Raw genomic sequence first — 14,416 nt, 5'->3', positions numbered from 1 at the left:
AAAAAAAAAACCAAGAAGAATCACAGAATGGAAAGGTTTCTAGAAAAAAAATGGAGTGTCCTGTAGCTCACTTCTAGAAAACAAGTGCATCACTGTACTAAGGTCAGCTGCCTAACTTTCCTTGCCTGAAGCAAAAACAGAGGAAAGTATCCCAGATGATTAACAGGCATCTCCTGTAGACAGAAAGAAAAACGCCTTTGGGGTGTTTTCTTTCAGGTGTTCATTTACTTTCCTGTAATCTTGTTTTCATGTAAAGTCTTTAAATGAAAGCCCTTTTAACTCACACTACAAATGATACAAACTAAATGGTCTCTGCTAAACTGGGGGAAGATACAGTTAATTTACCAAAAAAAAAAAAAAGAGTGCAACACCTAATCTAAATGGCCGTTTTTTTAGCCCTGTCCAAAATTCAAAGTTAAGATGGACAAGTACCAAACCCAGCCTAGGCATTCAGTGGGAATTGCATTAAAAAGACAACTTCAAACAAGTTGTTCACTTATCAAGGGAGGTTGAGTTGGGATCTTAAACAAAAGTACACATTCAAATATTCATAAAATTTGAGGAAGACTCTCTACCATTCTACATTCTGATGCCCATTTTTGCCTTCATTACAAAATGGCTCGAAATTACCAGTAACTTTTAGCAATTATTTAAAATCCTGATTTTGGAACCTACCTCTCCCTGTGGAAAACTAAAAGCAAAGCCAGAAGGAATAACAAGTCAAAATATCCTTTCAATGACAATCTTGCAGGCTATAGGCATTCGGGAGCTACAGTACTCCAAATGAACACTTCATTTGGCAAAACACAAATCAAATCCAAAGCACTGGATCTGTCCCTGCAGCATCACTTCATGGACAGATTTAATGAGCTGAAGATCCTATTCCTACAGATCTTGTGGGAAGATTCCACATGATAAAGAAAAGCTTTTTTTTATACATATTTATCAGATTTGATTCAGCTCCAAGATGGCTGTTTTCACCCACAGTCTGTCTTTGAAGCTGCTACATTCACAAAATAGCTGAAATTAACCAAAATAAACACTGCTTTAATTTGCTTGTTATAAACAAGAGAAACATGAACACACCTCTCTTCCTGGGATTTTTTTGTGAACTATTTCCTCAAACCTGGAGGGAGGAACATAACATCCTCAGCAGCAATTAAGTTCAAACGTTTGTGAATCTGGGCTCTAAATCAAAGCTTAGAAAAAGCTCTCTGCCCAATGTATTCATTAAATGCTATGAGTGCCAAACTAATGCTGCTCTCCAAAAATATCCTCGTAAATTTCCCTATTGTCATTTAAGGCAAAATATAGTTAAGCTTTCCAACATGGAGAAGTTTCCATACAGTGGAAATACTTAATCAAGAGAGATTTCCCATGATCTATCTAAGATGTGTAACTCTAGAGAATTGCTCCCCCTTGCTAACTAGGGCTGCTCTCCAGCTGACAATCCTTTACAGTCACTTTCTCTAACAAATCTCATTTACATACTAAATTTGACCATTGCCATGGGTAGTACTGCTGCCAAAAATTGCATGATTATGCTTTTGGGTTACTATACACACTATTTTACTGCTAAGATGATGCAAATCCTTATCCATTTTTAGGCATCCATTAACATTCCTGCTGCTGCAAAGGGGATATACAGTTCTCCTCCATTATTTTAAGAAACCTACCTGGCCATCCAACATAATCTCCCTGAGACCTCCAACCTGAAGCCAAAAGAAAGATTTCTACACGTTAGACAGGACCAACTCCACAGTGCAAGTAAACACTTTGATCAACAATCGTATCACCAGTATTTTTGTCAAGTAAGCCACACAGGATAGCATTGGTGAAAATTAGAGGGCAAAATCATTCAGCAGGACAAGAGTTGAAAGCAAGAACTAAGTGCACTTTATAACAGTTGCAGATCAGTCATTTCTATATCTTATTTCTCTTAATGCTGATATTTCAGGCAGGAAGGTCAAACATATGTTTGCATCTGTACAGATTACATTCATCTTTGGTTTGATGCCCTGTCATTACAGGGATGAGGCCGATTTCTATGTTCTAACTTGCTTTTACTTCATGTAAAAAACTACTACTGCTCATGTAAATGCAAAGCAATCTAAAGCTAACAGTACTTTCACTCTTCTTGGAAACACCTGCTATGACTGAAATAGATGACCAACTCAGGCAGGTATATATTGCACAGCTGTATGTAATGAAAAAAAAGTCGTATTACCACTAAGTCTTCAACGGTTTGAGCATTCTTTTCCAAGTTTCATTTCCCAAAATAGGTCATCATAAACCAATAAAAACTACATTTCTGGAATTTACACTGAAATATGCCTTCCTATTCAGTACAGATGTAAACAACTGGGGTTCCTTGTGTTGAAATGCCCTACTATCCATACACAATGAAATTAGATGCAAAAGATTTTTCAACCACAACAGTAAATTAATTTTGTACAGTTATTCTTAATATATACTAGACAAAAATAATAATAATTTTAGATTCAGTTTATGATTTGACAGTCACTGGTCACGCATGGAAACAGGCTGCCCCTCTTGATGGATCAATGACAGGAGCTATGTTAATTAATATAGCAATAAGCCATCAATACAGTACACATAAGTAAGCTTTATATACTAAGCCTGGACAGAATGGCAGAGGGGAACAAAGGCAGGACTGTCTTCAGTCCAGAGAAATGCATCACTAACTGCTTACTATACACTGTGGTATGAGGCTCTGACACTGAACTCATTGCTTATCTTCTTAAAAATTCTTCTGACAGTATCTTTCAACTATGAAAGACACATTTTTGAAGGGAGGAAATTTTAAACCAACATGTTTTCTCCTGCTATGAGAGAAGAGGCTTTCGGAACATACCAAGAATCCCTTATCAGCATCCCCATTCCCTTCCCAGTTTCAAAATTCTCTGAATAATTTGGAACCTCACTAATTTTTTGTCTCACTCAAAATACAATCCAGCAGATGCCTCAACGGCAATTCCAAGATCACTATGCCTGGCATTCTGCAGAATGTTTTCTCTCTCTACAAAATGAATCCAAGACCTTATCAGTCTGACAGGGTGGAGCAACACCAGATGATAGTACCACCTGCACCCTCTTGCTCAGTGCTCCAGATGTTGAAGGGCATCGCTGTAGCTGCATAATATTTGTTTTCAGATAGTGGCCCCAGTGCAAACTAAGCCTCTACACAAAGCCTTTATGAACACAAAAAAAAGACCCTATGACGCATTCATACTGTTCAACACATTTTTGTTTTATTCGAGCTCTTTCAAAGTTAGGCCACATAAGCTGCATGTAAAATTCACCAGCTGCTACAAAGGCATTCCAGATTTTCACTTCCCCAGACACTGGGAGACAGGCACAGAGGAATACAAATCTCCATATATACAGCTTGAATATTGTCCGCAATGACATTTGAGATCCAGCCCCAAATCAGTCTCGATTAGTCTGCCAGTGGGGAAAAACAACCCTGTTAATAAAAGATTAACTCTCTCTCACTATGAGCAATAGCACTCCTTTGAGCCAGCCTCATGCTAGAGGGAATCTTCATCTGTATCGATGTCACTGCCTGGCTTGTTCAACCTCTCAAATTCTTCTCCATCCTACAGGAACCAGAAGCAAAAGAGAATAATGTGAGCAAAAGTTATCTTGTTATTAACACAAAAAAAAAAAAAGAGTGAGGTTTATTTTGAAGACATCACTTATAGTAAAATCAAGACGCTGTAATTTAAATTTCTCACCAGTGTATTATGAGGTTTAGGATATACATGCTCATAAAAACATTCCCTGCATCTTAAATACTTTGTAGTGACTTGTTGCCTAAAACAGCCTAGAATCATAAAATGGTTTGGGTTGGAAGGGACCTTCAAGATCATCTAGTTTCAACCCCCCTGCCATGAGTAGGAACACCTCCCACTAAACCATGTTGCTCAAAGTCCCATCCAGCCTGGCCTGGAACACTGCCAGGGATGGGGCATCCACAACTCCTCTGGGCAACCTGTTCCACTGCCTCATCACCTTCATAGGAAAGAATTGCTTCCTAATCTAAATAAATCCACACTCTTTCAGTTTAAAACCATGCCACCTTGTCCTATCTCTACATGCCCTTGTAAAAGGTCCCTCCCCAGTTCTCTTGCCAGCCCCTCTTAGATACCGGAAGGTGCTATAAGGTCTCCCTGAAGCCTTCTCTTCTCCTAACTGAACAGCCCCAGCTCTCTCAGCCTGTCTTCAGAGGAGAGGTGCTCCAGCCCTTTGATCATCTTTGTGGCCTTCTCCTGGACTTACTACAGCAGATCTACATCCCCAGAGCTGGATACAGAACCACAGGTGGGAGTCTCACAAGAGCAGAGTAGAGGGGCAAAATCACCTCCCTTGACCTGCTGTTCCCGCTACTTTTGATGCAACCCAAGATACAGCTGGCTTAGCCTGTTCACATAGTGCTATTTGTTTTTACCACAGCTGTTCAGTTGTAAGTGCTAAAATAGATGACACCTGGCATATCAAATATATACAATTTTGTGTTATTTACTGCTCATTAAACAACAACCTAAAAAGGCACCTTGTGGAATTTCTGAAAAATCTCTCTTCCAAGTTTAGTGTTTTTCAGACTTCAGTGGGGACAGTGCTCTCTGCTGGTTTCAGCGTGTATGCACAATCCGTCGTTACAGGCAGAGTGAAGGCACACGGACACTACCCATTCCCCCTCAGGTCACTGCTCAGCTCAGCTGACAGACAGATCTAAGAGCGAGACCTCCCTGACACGTTCTAGTTAACTAGATCACTATTCAAATTAGAACAAAAACCACTAGCAGGCCTAGAAGAAATATTTAGCAAGAAGAAGAAAAAAATGTGTTAAAACTCAGTATTTTGAATATTACCTTTTTGTCTTCAGCTATCTTTGACTGTTAAGGTAGAAACAATCTTAACAACATATATGTTGACCTCTTCATGACGTGGGCTAAGCTACAGAGATTTATCAGTTCTACTTAAATACAATTATTTCCCAGGCATCAATTCCAGTTTCTGAATGCCCTGGGCAAGTAAACTGTCTTGGTTATAAAGCTTTCAAGAAAGGACTTGCTCACAGGACTGCCTAAAGTCACAGCAGGAAAGCAATGCCTACATAGGCTTCGTGATTTCAAAAAGTAGCATATGGAAAGCAATACCCATGATTTTAAGAAATACTGAGGAGCTTTGGTGTTGAGGGATGAGTCTGGTCACATCCAAGATGAGTCTTCCAAACATTCCGTAGCATAAATGGAGGTGAAACAAAAGAGAAAACCATGGGAGACAAGTACAGAAAAGCCTTACCCCACTTGACCTCTCCCATCCATCTCCTTTGACAAGTTTTCCCCTTTCCCGCAGACTGGCATATTCCAGGCCTCTTGCTTTACCGGCATTATAGATGAATATGGAGAGAAGCACTACAGGAGCTTCCAAAAAGAACTCTAGAGAAGGCCTGAAGTCAAAGATGATGAAAGACACTGTGGTGATGATGACAGTGTTGATCTGAGCAGTCATAACATGGAACATGTTGTCTCGGAACTTCAAGATGAAGGCTACAGACAGCCCCAGGAAAGCTGTGACAAATATAAGAGCCACGGAGAAGATGTTGTGCCCATAAAAGAAGCCACAGTTCCCTATCTGCCTCCGGTCCTTTGTCTGCAGCGCCAGCATAAGCCCATTGAACAGCACCCCAAAGGCATAGAGTTTGCTGTTCTGCGTGAAGATACTTTCACCAAGCTGATCCACATCTTTCAACATCTTTTCATTGTAGATGTTGGCCAGGGCAGAAACAAAACACTGCACTAGAATAAGCAGATGGCCCAGGCTGAGGCGGAGAGGTTTCAATGCTCCTGCCATGGTATTGGTGACATTCCATTGGAAGCTGTGAAGGAAACTTGGTGCTACGCAGTTGCCTTTTTCCACGCATGCTTCCTCAGGTCCAGTATAGAGAAGGCAGTGGTTAGACGGACTAAAAAACATACTGTGATGAAATCCATGTGCAGCCAAGCTTTGCTCATGGCCTCCAGTTCCTCGAGTCAGGGCAACGATGGACAGGAATAAAATCACCAGAGATGCCCATTGTACCCAAGAGAGTCTTCGCCTAGTGGACAAAAAGAGCCACCAAATTTAGAAACACAGTGGCATAAATTACATGACAGAAGAACCAGGTCTATAAACCACATAAAGACATCATGCCACACAGATAAGGAGACAGACAGGCACAAAGAAAAGTCTTTTCAGAAGCTTTTCAGAGTTAACAGTAAAATGCCAAAACGCAACACATTTTAGAAGGCAAAGGGGGTCCAGCCTGGTAATCAAAGAAGTACAAAATGGAGTATCCTGAAGAGATAAGGAAAAGGAAACTCTTTCAAGATCCCATTATTTCTAGATACTGATTACCTAACAACTTAAAAGCAACTGTTGTCTCCATGAGAACACTGGTCTGATGAATAAAATCACATACATTCAAATAATTTCATCATTTCTTTGGTAAACTTTCACACTTCACTTTTCCCCCATGATTTTGTGCCCCTTTCTAGCATTTTATGGTGGTAACTCTTACAAATCTATGAATGTAATTTATAAGACTGTTAGTATTATTTATACTGTTTTTTCACTCAAGCAAAGCCTGTTTATCTTGGTGAAAATCAAAAATTTGGAAGATTAAGTGAACTGTGACACCACAAGAGACACAAAACTAAACCGAGAAAAAGCATTTCAAGTCAGACTATCAGACACTGCTTTGGTATATTGACACCTGCAAGGAAAGACATCTTTGCGTCACATTCAACACAAGCAAATTTTAGAATGTAAAGTTCATATCCATTTCCCTGTTAGTCTTTTCTGAATCTAAATCACATCATAAAGAGCACAAATCAGGCAAAGTGGAACACATGGGACAGAGTTTGGCTTTTGTCACATGAATAATGAAGAAGGGACGTATACTTGCTTTTCAAAACATACTAGGCAGTTGACCAGAAACTCATCAGGACTGACACCAAAGACACCTCTGTCTTTCACTCGTACAGATCCCCTTTTGCTAGATCACATTCATATTGCAACAGACTGGTAAGAACTACTGGTAATCATGAAATAAAAGATTTAATGTATAAATGAAAGCACACAAACTTAATTCTGACCATTCAATGACTATATAATCATGATTTCAATTATTTTCTATTAGAGTTGAACAAATGTGTAGAAATATGAAGGGAGTCCTAATAACATATTATTTCCTATACCTTCAGATGTAGAAAACAAAACCATCTCTCCAAGTTGGTATAGCCAAAAGAAAAGAGAATTACTGTTCCCATCAAAGAGATGAAATGTAACTTAACTTCATCAAGACTAGGAAGATAACAAATTTCATTTATTTTAGTAAATACTACTTACTTTAGTACTATCCTGAAGAGAAGAGCTGTTGTTATAATGACAAAATTTGAGAAGAGTACAGCCATTGCCTTTAAAGAGAAAAAGGGGAATAAAGTTATACTCCAGACACAGTGGGACACCAAAAACCTACAGTCTTCAAGTCTTCACCTCTCTGCAAGGTGACAGAGTGAAAAGTACTGGTACTGAATTTTCTTCCTCACCCAAGTGGTAGAATAACATACCTGTGAAATGACATTCAAGGCCCATTTCAAAAATCTCATGCAAACCACACAGGCCAAGTTCAACTGTAGCGGGGAAAGCTGTACTGAAACCAAGATGTGAGGAAACCAATGCGACAGAAAACTTATTTAACAGAAAACAGTTTAGTTTTCTATCAGATCAGTTCCCCAGCCAGGCTGACCAGTCAGCTGCAAAACCAGCTGCGTCAGCACAAAGGAGGAAGTTGCTTCAAAACGAAAATAAGCAAAGAATAAAAAGGTGAGGCTGCTTCTGGCTGCGGTGCTATGTGTAGTGCCCAGGTAATCCCAGACTTGGACAAGGCACTTGTAGAAAATAAAATTTCTTGTATGTCAAGTGCATTTGCTGCATAATTTATGAAAGGTAAGGAGGTGCTTGGCATGAATTTTCAAGACTGCAATAGTAATAAAAAGTCAGCTATTTCAAAGTACAACTGAAGACAACTCTAAAGCTACTGTCTAATTTGAGAATAACTGTATAATAATGTCAGTGCCCTAATCCATGGCCATGATCCCAAGCTGCAAACTCCTTGTGGCAAGGATTGTCTGTTTTGTCTCTGTATTAGACACTCTATACTGGGACACTGGACCAAGAAGAGGCTCTTTTAGGCACTGCAGTTACCATCAAAGATCAGAATCTACCAGGACCAGCAGGAAAAAAAACCCTTCTTTTTGGAGGTTGGGATGTTTTGCAAACTGTGTGTTATTCAGGCCTGCCCTGTGTAGTCAGTACATGTACAAAAGATGCAAATATCTCAAGTCTTTCCTCCAATTCAGCCTTATAGTGAACTCGCTTTTTTAGACAGTTTTACATAAAAGCATATATGGACTCAGGAGTACAAAACACAGACTTTGTCTTCAGTTTTCTCATCTGCATTTCCACGTTCCAAATTTTGCAAGAGCAGAGCCCTTCCCATTTACCAGAGGAAAAGCATAGACCCTTTTCCCATTACCTTCATTCCCCTCTATTCCAACAAACTATCTGCTGAATAATAATTCCCATGAAACAGCACAACACAGGGTCTCAAGTAAGCTGAGGAGTGACTGACACAAGAGATATCTGCCTAAGAAAACACAAATTTTCCACCTTGCAAAATTAAAACTCAATAAATATTCATGTTAAATGAAGACTGTGGAAAGAGAAAATATTGAATAAACAAGTAAATCTAGCAGAAACCATTCAGGAAAAAAGGATTCTGATGCAAAATGTAAAAGCATTCCATGCGTACTCTGGTTTTGCTTTACAGTCAAAGCTCCCCATCCAACATCTGGTAACATAATATGATCAAAATCTTAAGAAGGGTAGTTAAAAAGAACTAATTTTGAGTTGCTTGTCCTAGATGAAAAGGAATATCAAAGATCTCCATGCCACTAATTTGCATGTCACAAACAAAGTATTTAAAAGTTAAGTCTTATCACTAGGAAATTTAGCCACTAAAATATCCATGGCTATAACTGAAGCCTCAAGCAAAAAAATCTCAGCAAAGCTACTCTATACTTCAAGCAACTACTCACCCAGGTACTACTTAGTCCCAAACCTACTTTGTTTTTAAACTCACATGAAACCAAATTCAGTTAGATACAGCCAAATCTCTTTAAGCATCTTGCCTCCATCTTTTCACATTCATAGTCTTGTACGCTGCCAAGATATTCTATCTTACAAGTATTTAGATATCTCTTTTAATACTTGTCTATCGTAATAATGTTACAATTTCAGCTAACCATCATAGAATATATCCAGTTAAAGATGCTAAAAGTTCTAAAAAGAGGAATCACAGCCAATGTTCTGAGGGGAGAGAGACAAGGTATGTCTGGGGGGGTGTGTAAGCAAAATAAAAGCTGTGCATATTACAAAAGATCACCTTAACTGAGCCAAATCAAATTGCTTAAGGAAGCAATTGTATTTATGTAACCTTCTAAATATCAGGCTTTGTTCTTGCAAATATTATAGCTGAATTTCCTTCCTAAAACTTGAAAAAGAAAAACCCCAAACCCAACCAACTGAAACCTCCCCCCCCACCAACAGCAAAAAAAAAAAAAAAAACACCAACAAAAAGCCCCAGACAACAAACCACAGAATCAGCCATCTCTGCATGTTACTTAAGATACCCAACTCCTGATTTCAATTAGGTTTTCTCAGCTGGGTCCTATTCTAGACTCTGGACTAGCTTGTCCCCAACAGAAATGTATACCTAAAAGGACAATATTTTAAAGAGAAGGCAGAAAACCATTTCCTTTTAATGTCCAACAGGGGCAGCCGCAGTACTTTATAGCAAGCACAAACCATCTGCTTCCATCTTACTTCAAATGTAAATTCTGAACTAAAAGGTATCATAGTACAAAACTAAAAGAAAGCACAAAAACTGTACCATTTCCTGAGCATATGCAGATTCATCCAAAAAGATGAATGTAGCTAGAAGAAAGTAGAAATTAAATTTTGTGCCTTAACATAACTATCAAATACAAAAATTAAGTCAGTTTTCTTCCTCTCCTCCTCAGTTCCTGTTACACTTACTTCCTTTGTGAGATTACATTTATTCACTTTATGTCACATACATAAAGTGGCAAAACCCCCACAGAAAAGTGCAGCTCAAATAACAGAAAGATGAACAAATGGATTGAAAGAAAAATGAAGACCTGAAATACAGAATATAGAGTTGAAGACTGAAAAACCTGTCCAGTACTTAAGCAATTCAGCCTTTTAAATTTCTAAATCACTTCAGATGGAGAAAATACTAAGGCTCTTCTCTGCTAAAAGCTGTACAACACTGAGCAGTGGGCAAGAGAATGGGAAGGTCTGGGTGGTCAGGTAACAGATTATTCTTTCCCCAGTAAATTTTGCCTTGCTAGTGTTACAACAGTAGATAGTCTAAGAGCAGTATTATCTACCACGAAGACTGAAGTTCCTTTATTCAGTATATGTATACTTACTGGCTGGAGGTAGGACAGTACATAGAAGACAATCAAATTATCCAAAAAGTAAAGAAAGGCAGGAATTGACCATTTCATCAAATTACATAAACTCTTCCAGGAAAGACATTCAAGGGGATGATCCATACAACCCTTTTCTGAAAGGAAAAGAAATCAGTAATAAAGACAACTTTATTATTATCAAAAGCCCATTCCCTTGTAACAGTATAAGTACCACTGTTCTCTATTCAGGAACATCATTGGTCATTAAAAACGAAGGTATCACAGCCCTCTGGCAACATGGAGAGCAGTTCCAGGGCAGAATACACAGCTAGAGCAGCAATCTTGTGCCTATAGATGTTTACATTCTTGCTCAGCAGAGAAAATGTCACAGAACCTGTCACCCCTATCACTGGGAACAAAAATTCAAGTATCAACTGTTCTTTGAGGGCCAAAAAGCACTCCAGGGTCCCCACACAATAATGGCATCATTACTGGGTATGATTTTTCTGTTGATTATCGATTAAATCTAGAACTGAAACAATGGCACAGACAGTGGGTCCCTTCATAGAGCATCCAAAGGTCAGCCAGTAATGCCAGAAATACAAATTAAACCAGAACTCACTAGGAAGAAAGAAAGGACAAAGCACAAAGAATGACATTTACTCAGGTATTTATGACACAAACTTTAGGAGGAAGACTGTGATAAACCTTAGACTACTCTAGAGCTGATGACAGAAGTACTTTGTTAGCACACATTTAAGACTATACAATGTTATCTAATCCTCTCCTGAAGCACTGACACATTGAGTTCAGCAAAACTCAGACATCTGGAAGAAAAAAAAAGAAAGAAAGAAAGAAAACCAGAAAACATGTAATCAGCAATAGCCAATGATGGCAAACACTGACTGGATATATTTACTGTCTTAGGTAAGTCTGTACCAAATTGTGGAGGTAAAAATTTCATTAGCTTGCCAAAGCCATGACTGTTCCACGGACAAAAGCAACAGTTCAACTTAACATGAGCCTCCAGTGCCTGACACCCTCTTCCAATTTAAATATCTGTTCTCTACCATTTTGAAATGCTATGAGGTTAATCTTTCATAGTTATGTTAAGGTTTTTACATCAGGATGGAAAAGTCAAGAAAGAAAAAACGAAAAATCACCTGCAATGCAAAATCTGTGGGTAATGGACAGTGTCATCTATCATTAAAAAAATCCCAAACAAAATGAACATATTTGAAGGACATCAAAACTTAGCAAGTCAACACATTTTAGTTATTTTAAACATAGGTACTTACGTTTTTTCTTCTTCCATAGTGCCAACACCACACACAGGACCAGTTTTACTACTTCAGAACACATGTTCACTGTTGTAGGAAGGTAATCATATTTGTTATCTGTGGGATTAGGCAAATCAGAGAAAGTACACAATCAGATTCTGACTCTTGCATTCATGATCCAAGAAAGAACCTATTTTAACCACCCCAATCAGAATTTTGGTCACTTTCCATAAATGCAAAAGGCTATATCAGCACTTTCATTACAAATACTCCAAATTTTATGATATATAACTTCCTGAATAGCCTCCTTTCTGGGTTGAAATCTTTCCTCATTTGGTCCCAGTTTACAGCAGAACTTTTTTGTAAGAACTCAAGAACATCACTCTTTAAAAAAAAAAATAAATTAAAAGCAGGAATGTTTTCCCCAAAGACCAGTATGGTATTTTTTACTCTCAGAAAAAAAATGGCTTCCAGGATGACATAACCTTTTTCCAGGACTAGCAATACTAGTCAGTTTTATGATACCATTTTTCTCCTAAGCCTGTTGCAATAAAAATATTTCAATCAAGACATGTACCATCAATAGTGCTTACACACACTTTAGTCTTTGAAAAATCAGCTGCCTCATCTTTTAAGGGTAGCTCATACACCCTACAACCCAAATTATCACTTTGTGTTAGATCAGTGATTATACAGAGACTTTCTAGTGCAGAAACACATGTCCCTATACATATAATAGGATGTTTATGCAAAGAACTCTGAGGTGGAAAAGTTGGGTTTTTGTGTATCTGTTTTAGCCCAAAACATCAACTCTTTCTTATTTGAGGTGCACCATGTTTGCCCAACAGTACCTTCATTGGCAGAGTACTTCATCAGGAGGATTCTACTTGAACCCAAGACAATAAACACTCCTCCAAGCAGAAAGGTCTGGTTGATTGCCTTGGTGCAACACATAAATCGACTGCGGCACTCAAACTTCATTCTGCTGTCTCGTTGTCAATGTCCTTTGGATGGCAAGATGAAAACACACTATAAATAGTACTTCTAGAAACTGTTTAAACCAGGTGAAACAAGTGTATTTTACTGCTTTGTGTTAATTTATATAAAGATGCTTACATCGCAAGCCATGATCTTGTTCTACAGTTATTGTTTTCTTATTAAAAAAAAAAAAAGGGAATCACAGAATCATAATCACAGAATCAATTAGGCTGGAAAAGACCTCTGAGAACATCAAGTCCAACCAATGACTGAACACCATCTTGTCACCTAGACCATGGCACTAGGTGCCACTTCCAGTCTTTCCTTAAACACCTCCAGGGTTGGTGACTCCATCACCTCCCTGGGCAGTCCATTCTAATGCCCAATCACCCTTTTTGTGAAGAACTTCTTCCTAACGTCCATCCTAAACCTCCTCTGGTGCAACTTAAGACTGTGTCCCCCTGTCTCTAGTTGTCTGGGATAAGAGACAGACCCTCACCTGGTTGCAACCTCCCTTCAGCTGGTTGTTGAGAGTGATAAGGAGAGAAGGATATGCTACGAGGACCACCAAAGGGGTATAAACAGTGTATATACGCAGGGACTCTTGAAGGCGGCAGAAAGAGGCTGGTTTCCCAGAAGACTGCATCTACGGAGTACCAATCAGCTAAAAGGATTAAATAAAACACACGCTTATTTTTCTTAAATATTTTTTTAAGTATTCTTGTTCCTAATCCCAGCAAGGAGAAGCGCTACAAAAGCGGAGTGAGAGCAGCACCTCAAGGATGATCCGATGCTCACTGAGGCGGGGGAGCCACAGGGACGGCTGGAGCAGCACCCGAGCCGCGTCCGCCGCCTCCAGCGGCGCCGTTACTCGCCCGGCCCGTTAACGGGCCCCGGGGCCTGAAAACCCGCGCGGGAGAGGAGGGGGAGAATCCCTCGGGGCCGGCTGCGGGCTGGGCTCCGGTGACGGTCCGTGCCAGCCCTGCGGGAGCGAGGAGAACCGGAGCGCCGGCTCCGCGGGGGGACACTCACCCACCTCTCCGCCGAGCGAGCACCACCCGCCCGGCTCTGCCGCCGGCCACGTCGCTGCCGCGGGCTACAGCAGGGAGCGGCGGGGCCGCGCCCGCGCGGGGCGAGCGGAGCTGAGGGGCGGCAGCGCCCGGGGCTCAGACGCCGCACCCAGACGCTCTCAGGCACTCCCGGGCGCGGCGGATCCCAGGAGGCTGCGGCACAGCTCTCCCCTTCGCTCATCCCCGCGGCGCGGCCCCGGCGCCCCTGGCCAGGCTCCCCCGGACCCCGCCCGAGGTCCCACATGGAGCTACCCCCGCACCCCCTGCCCCGACTCACCGCCCCCCCCACCGGCCTCACCTGGCGGGGCGGGGCCGCGCGCGCGCGCCCGCGGTGCGGCCCCTCCCCGCGCCACCGCCCCGCCCCGCGCGGGAGCGCGCGCCCTCACAGCCCCCCCTTGGGCACAGAGGGCCAAGCCCCGCCCCCCGCCGGGCACGTGACGGCGAGGAACTCGCTAGCCCCGCCCCTTCTCGCGCCCCCACCCACCCACGTGAGCCCCGCCTCCGGCCCCGCCCCCTCCGCGCC

At 41.0% G+C, this 14,416-nt stretch overlaps 1 protein-coding gene across 4 annotated transcripts; it reads right to left on the bottom strand.

Moving 5' to 3' along the window:
- Window positions 1-1,598: 1,598 nt before the first annotated feature.
- SLC35A5 (solute carrier family 35 member A5) lies at window positions 1,599-13,939 on the bottom strand. Of its 4 annotated transcripts, XM_027681113.1 has the most exons (9): window positions 13,599-13,705; window positions 13,323-13,487; window positions 12,697-12,849; window positions 11,864-11,962; window positions 10,584-10,720; window positions 7,417-7,484; window positions 5,329-6,124; window positions 3,517-3,620; window positions 1,599-1,712 (listed from the first exon to the last, which is right to left on the bottom strand). In XM_027681113.1, exons 3-8 carry the CDS (start codon window positions 12,824-12,826, stop codon window positions 3,552-3,554), a joined length of 1,299 nt encoding a protein of 432 aa, XP_027536914.1. In that variant the 5' UTR covers window positions 12,827-12,849; window positions 13,323-13,487; window positions 13,599-13,705; the 3' UTR covers window positions 1,599-1,712; window positions 3,517-3,551. The 4 variants fall into 4 exon arrangements, with proteins under 4 accessions (XP_027536914.1, XP_027536912.1, XP_027536913.1 ...); XM_027681111.1 differs by lacking the exons at window positions 1,599-1,712; window positions 13,599-13,705 and adding an exon at window positions 13,860-13,939 and having other exon boundaries at window positions 3,251-3,620; XM_027681112.1 differs by lacking the exons at window positions 1,599-1,712; window positions 13,599-13,705 and adding an exon at window positions 13,856-13,878 and having other exon boundaries at window positions 3,251-3,620.
- Window positions 13,940-14,416: the final 477 nt, after the last annotated feature.

Source organism: Neopelma chrysocephalum, unplaced genomic scaffold (genome assembly GCF_003984885.1).
Source record: "Neopelma chrysocephalum unplaced genomic scaffold, ASM398488v2 Primary Assembly neopelma1_60, whole genome shotgun sequence".
In the NCBI taxonomy this organism is placed as follows: Eukaryota; Metazoa; Chordata; class Aves; order Passeriformes; family Pipridae; genus Neopelma; species Neopelma chrysocephalum.
This window is presented reverse-complemented; position numbering and strand designations above follow the sequence as displayed.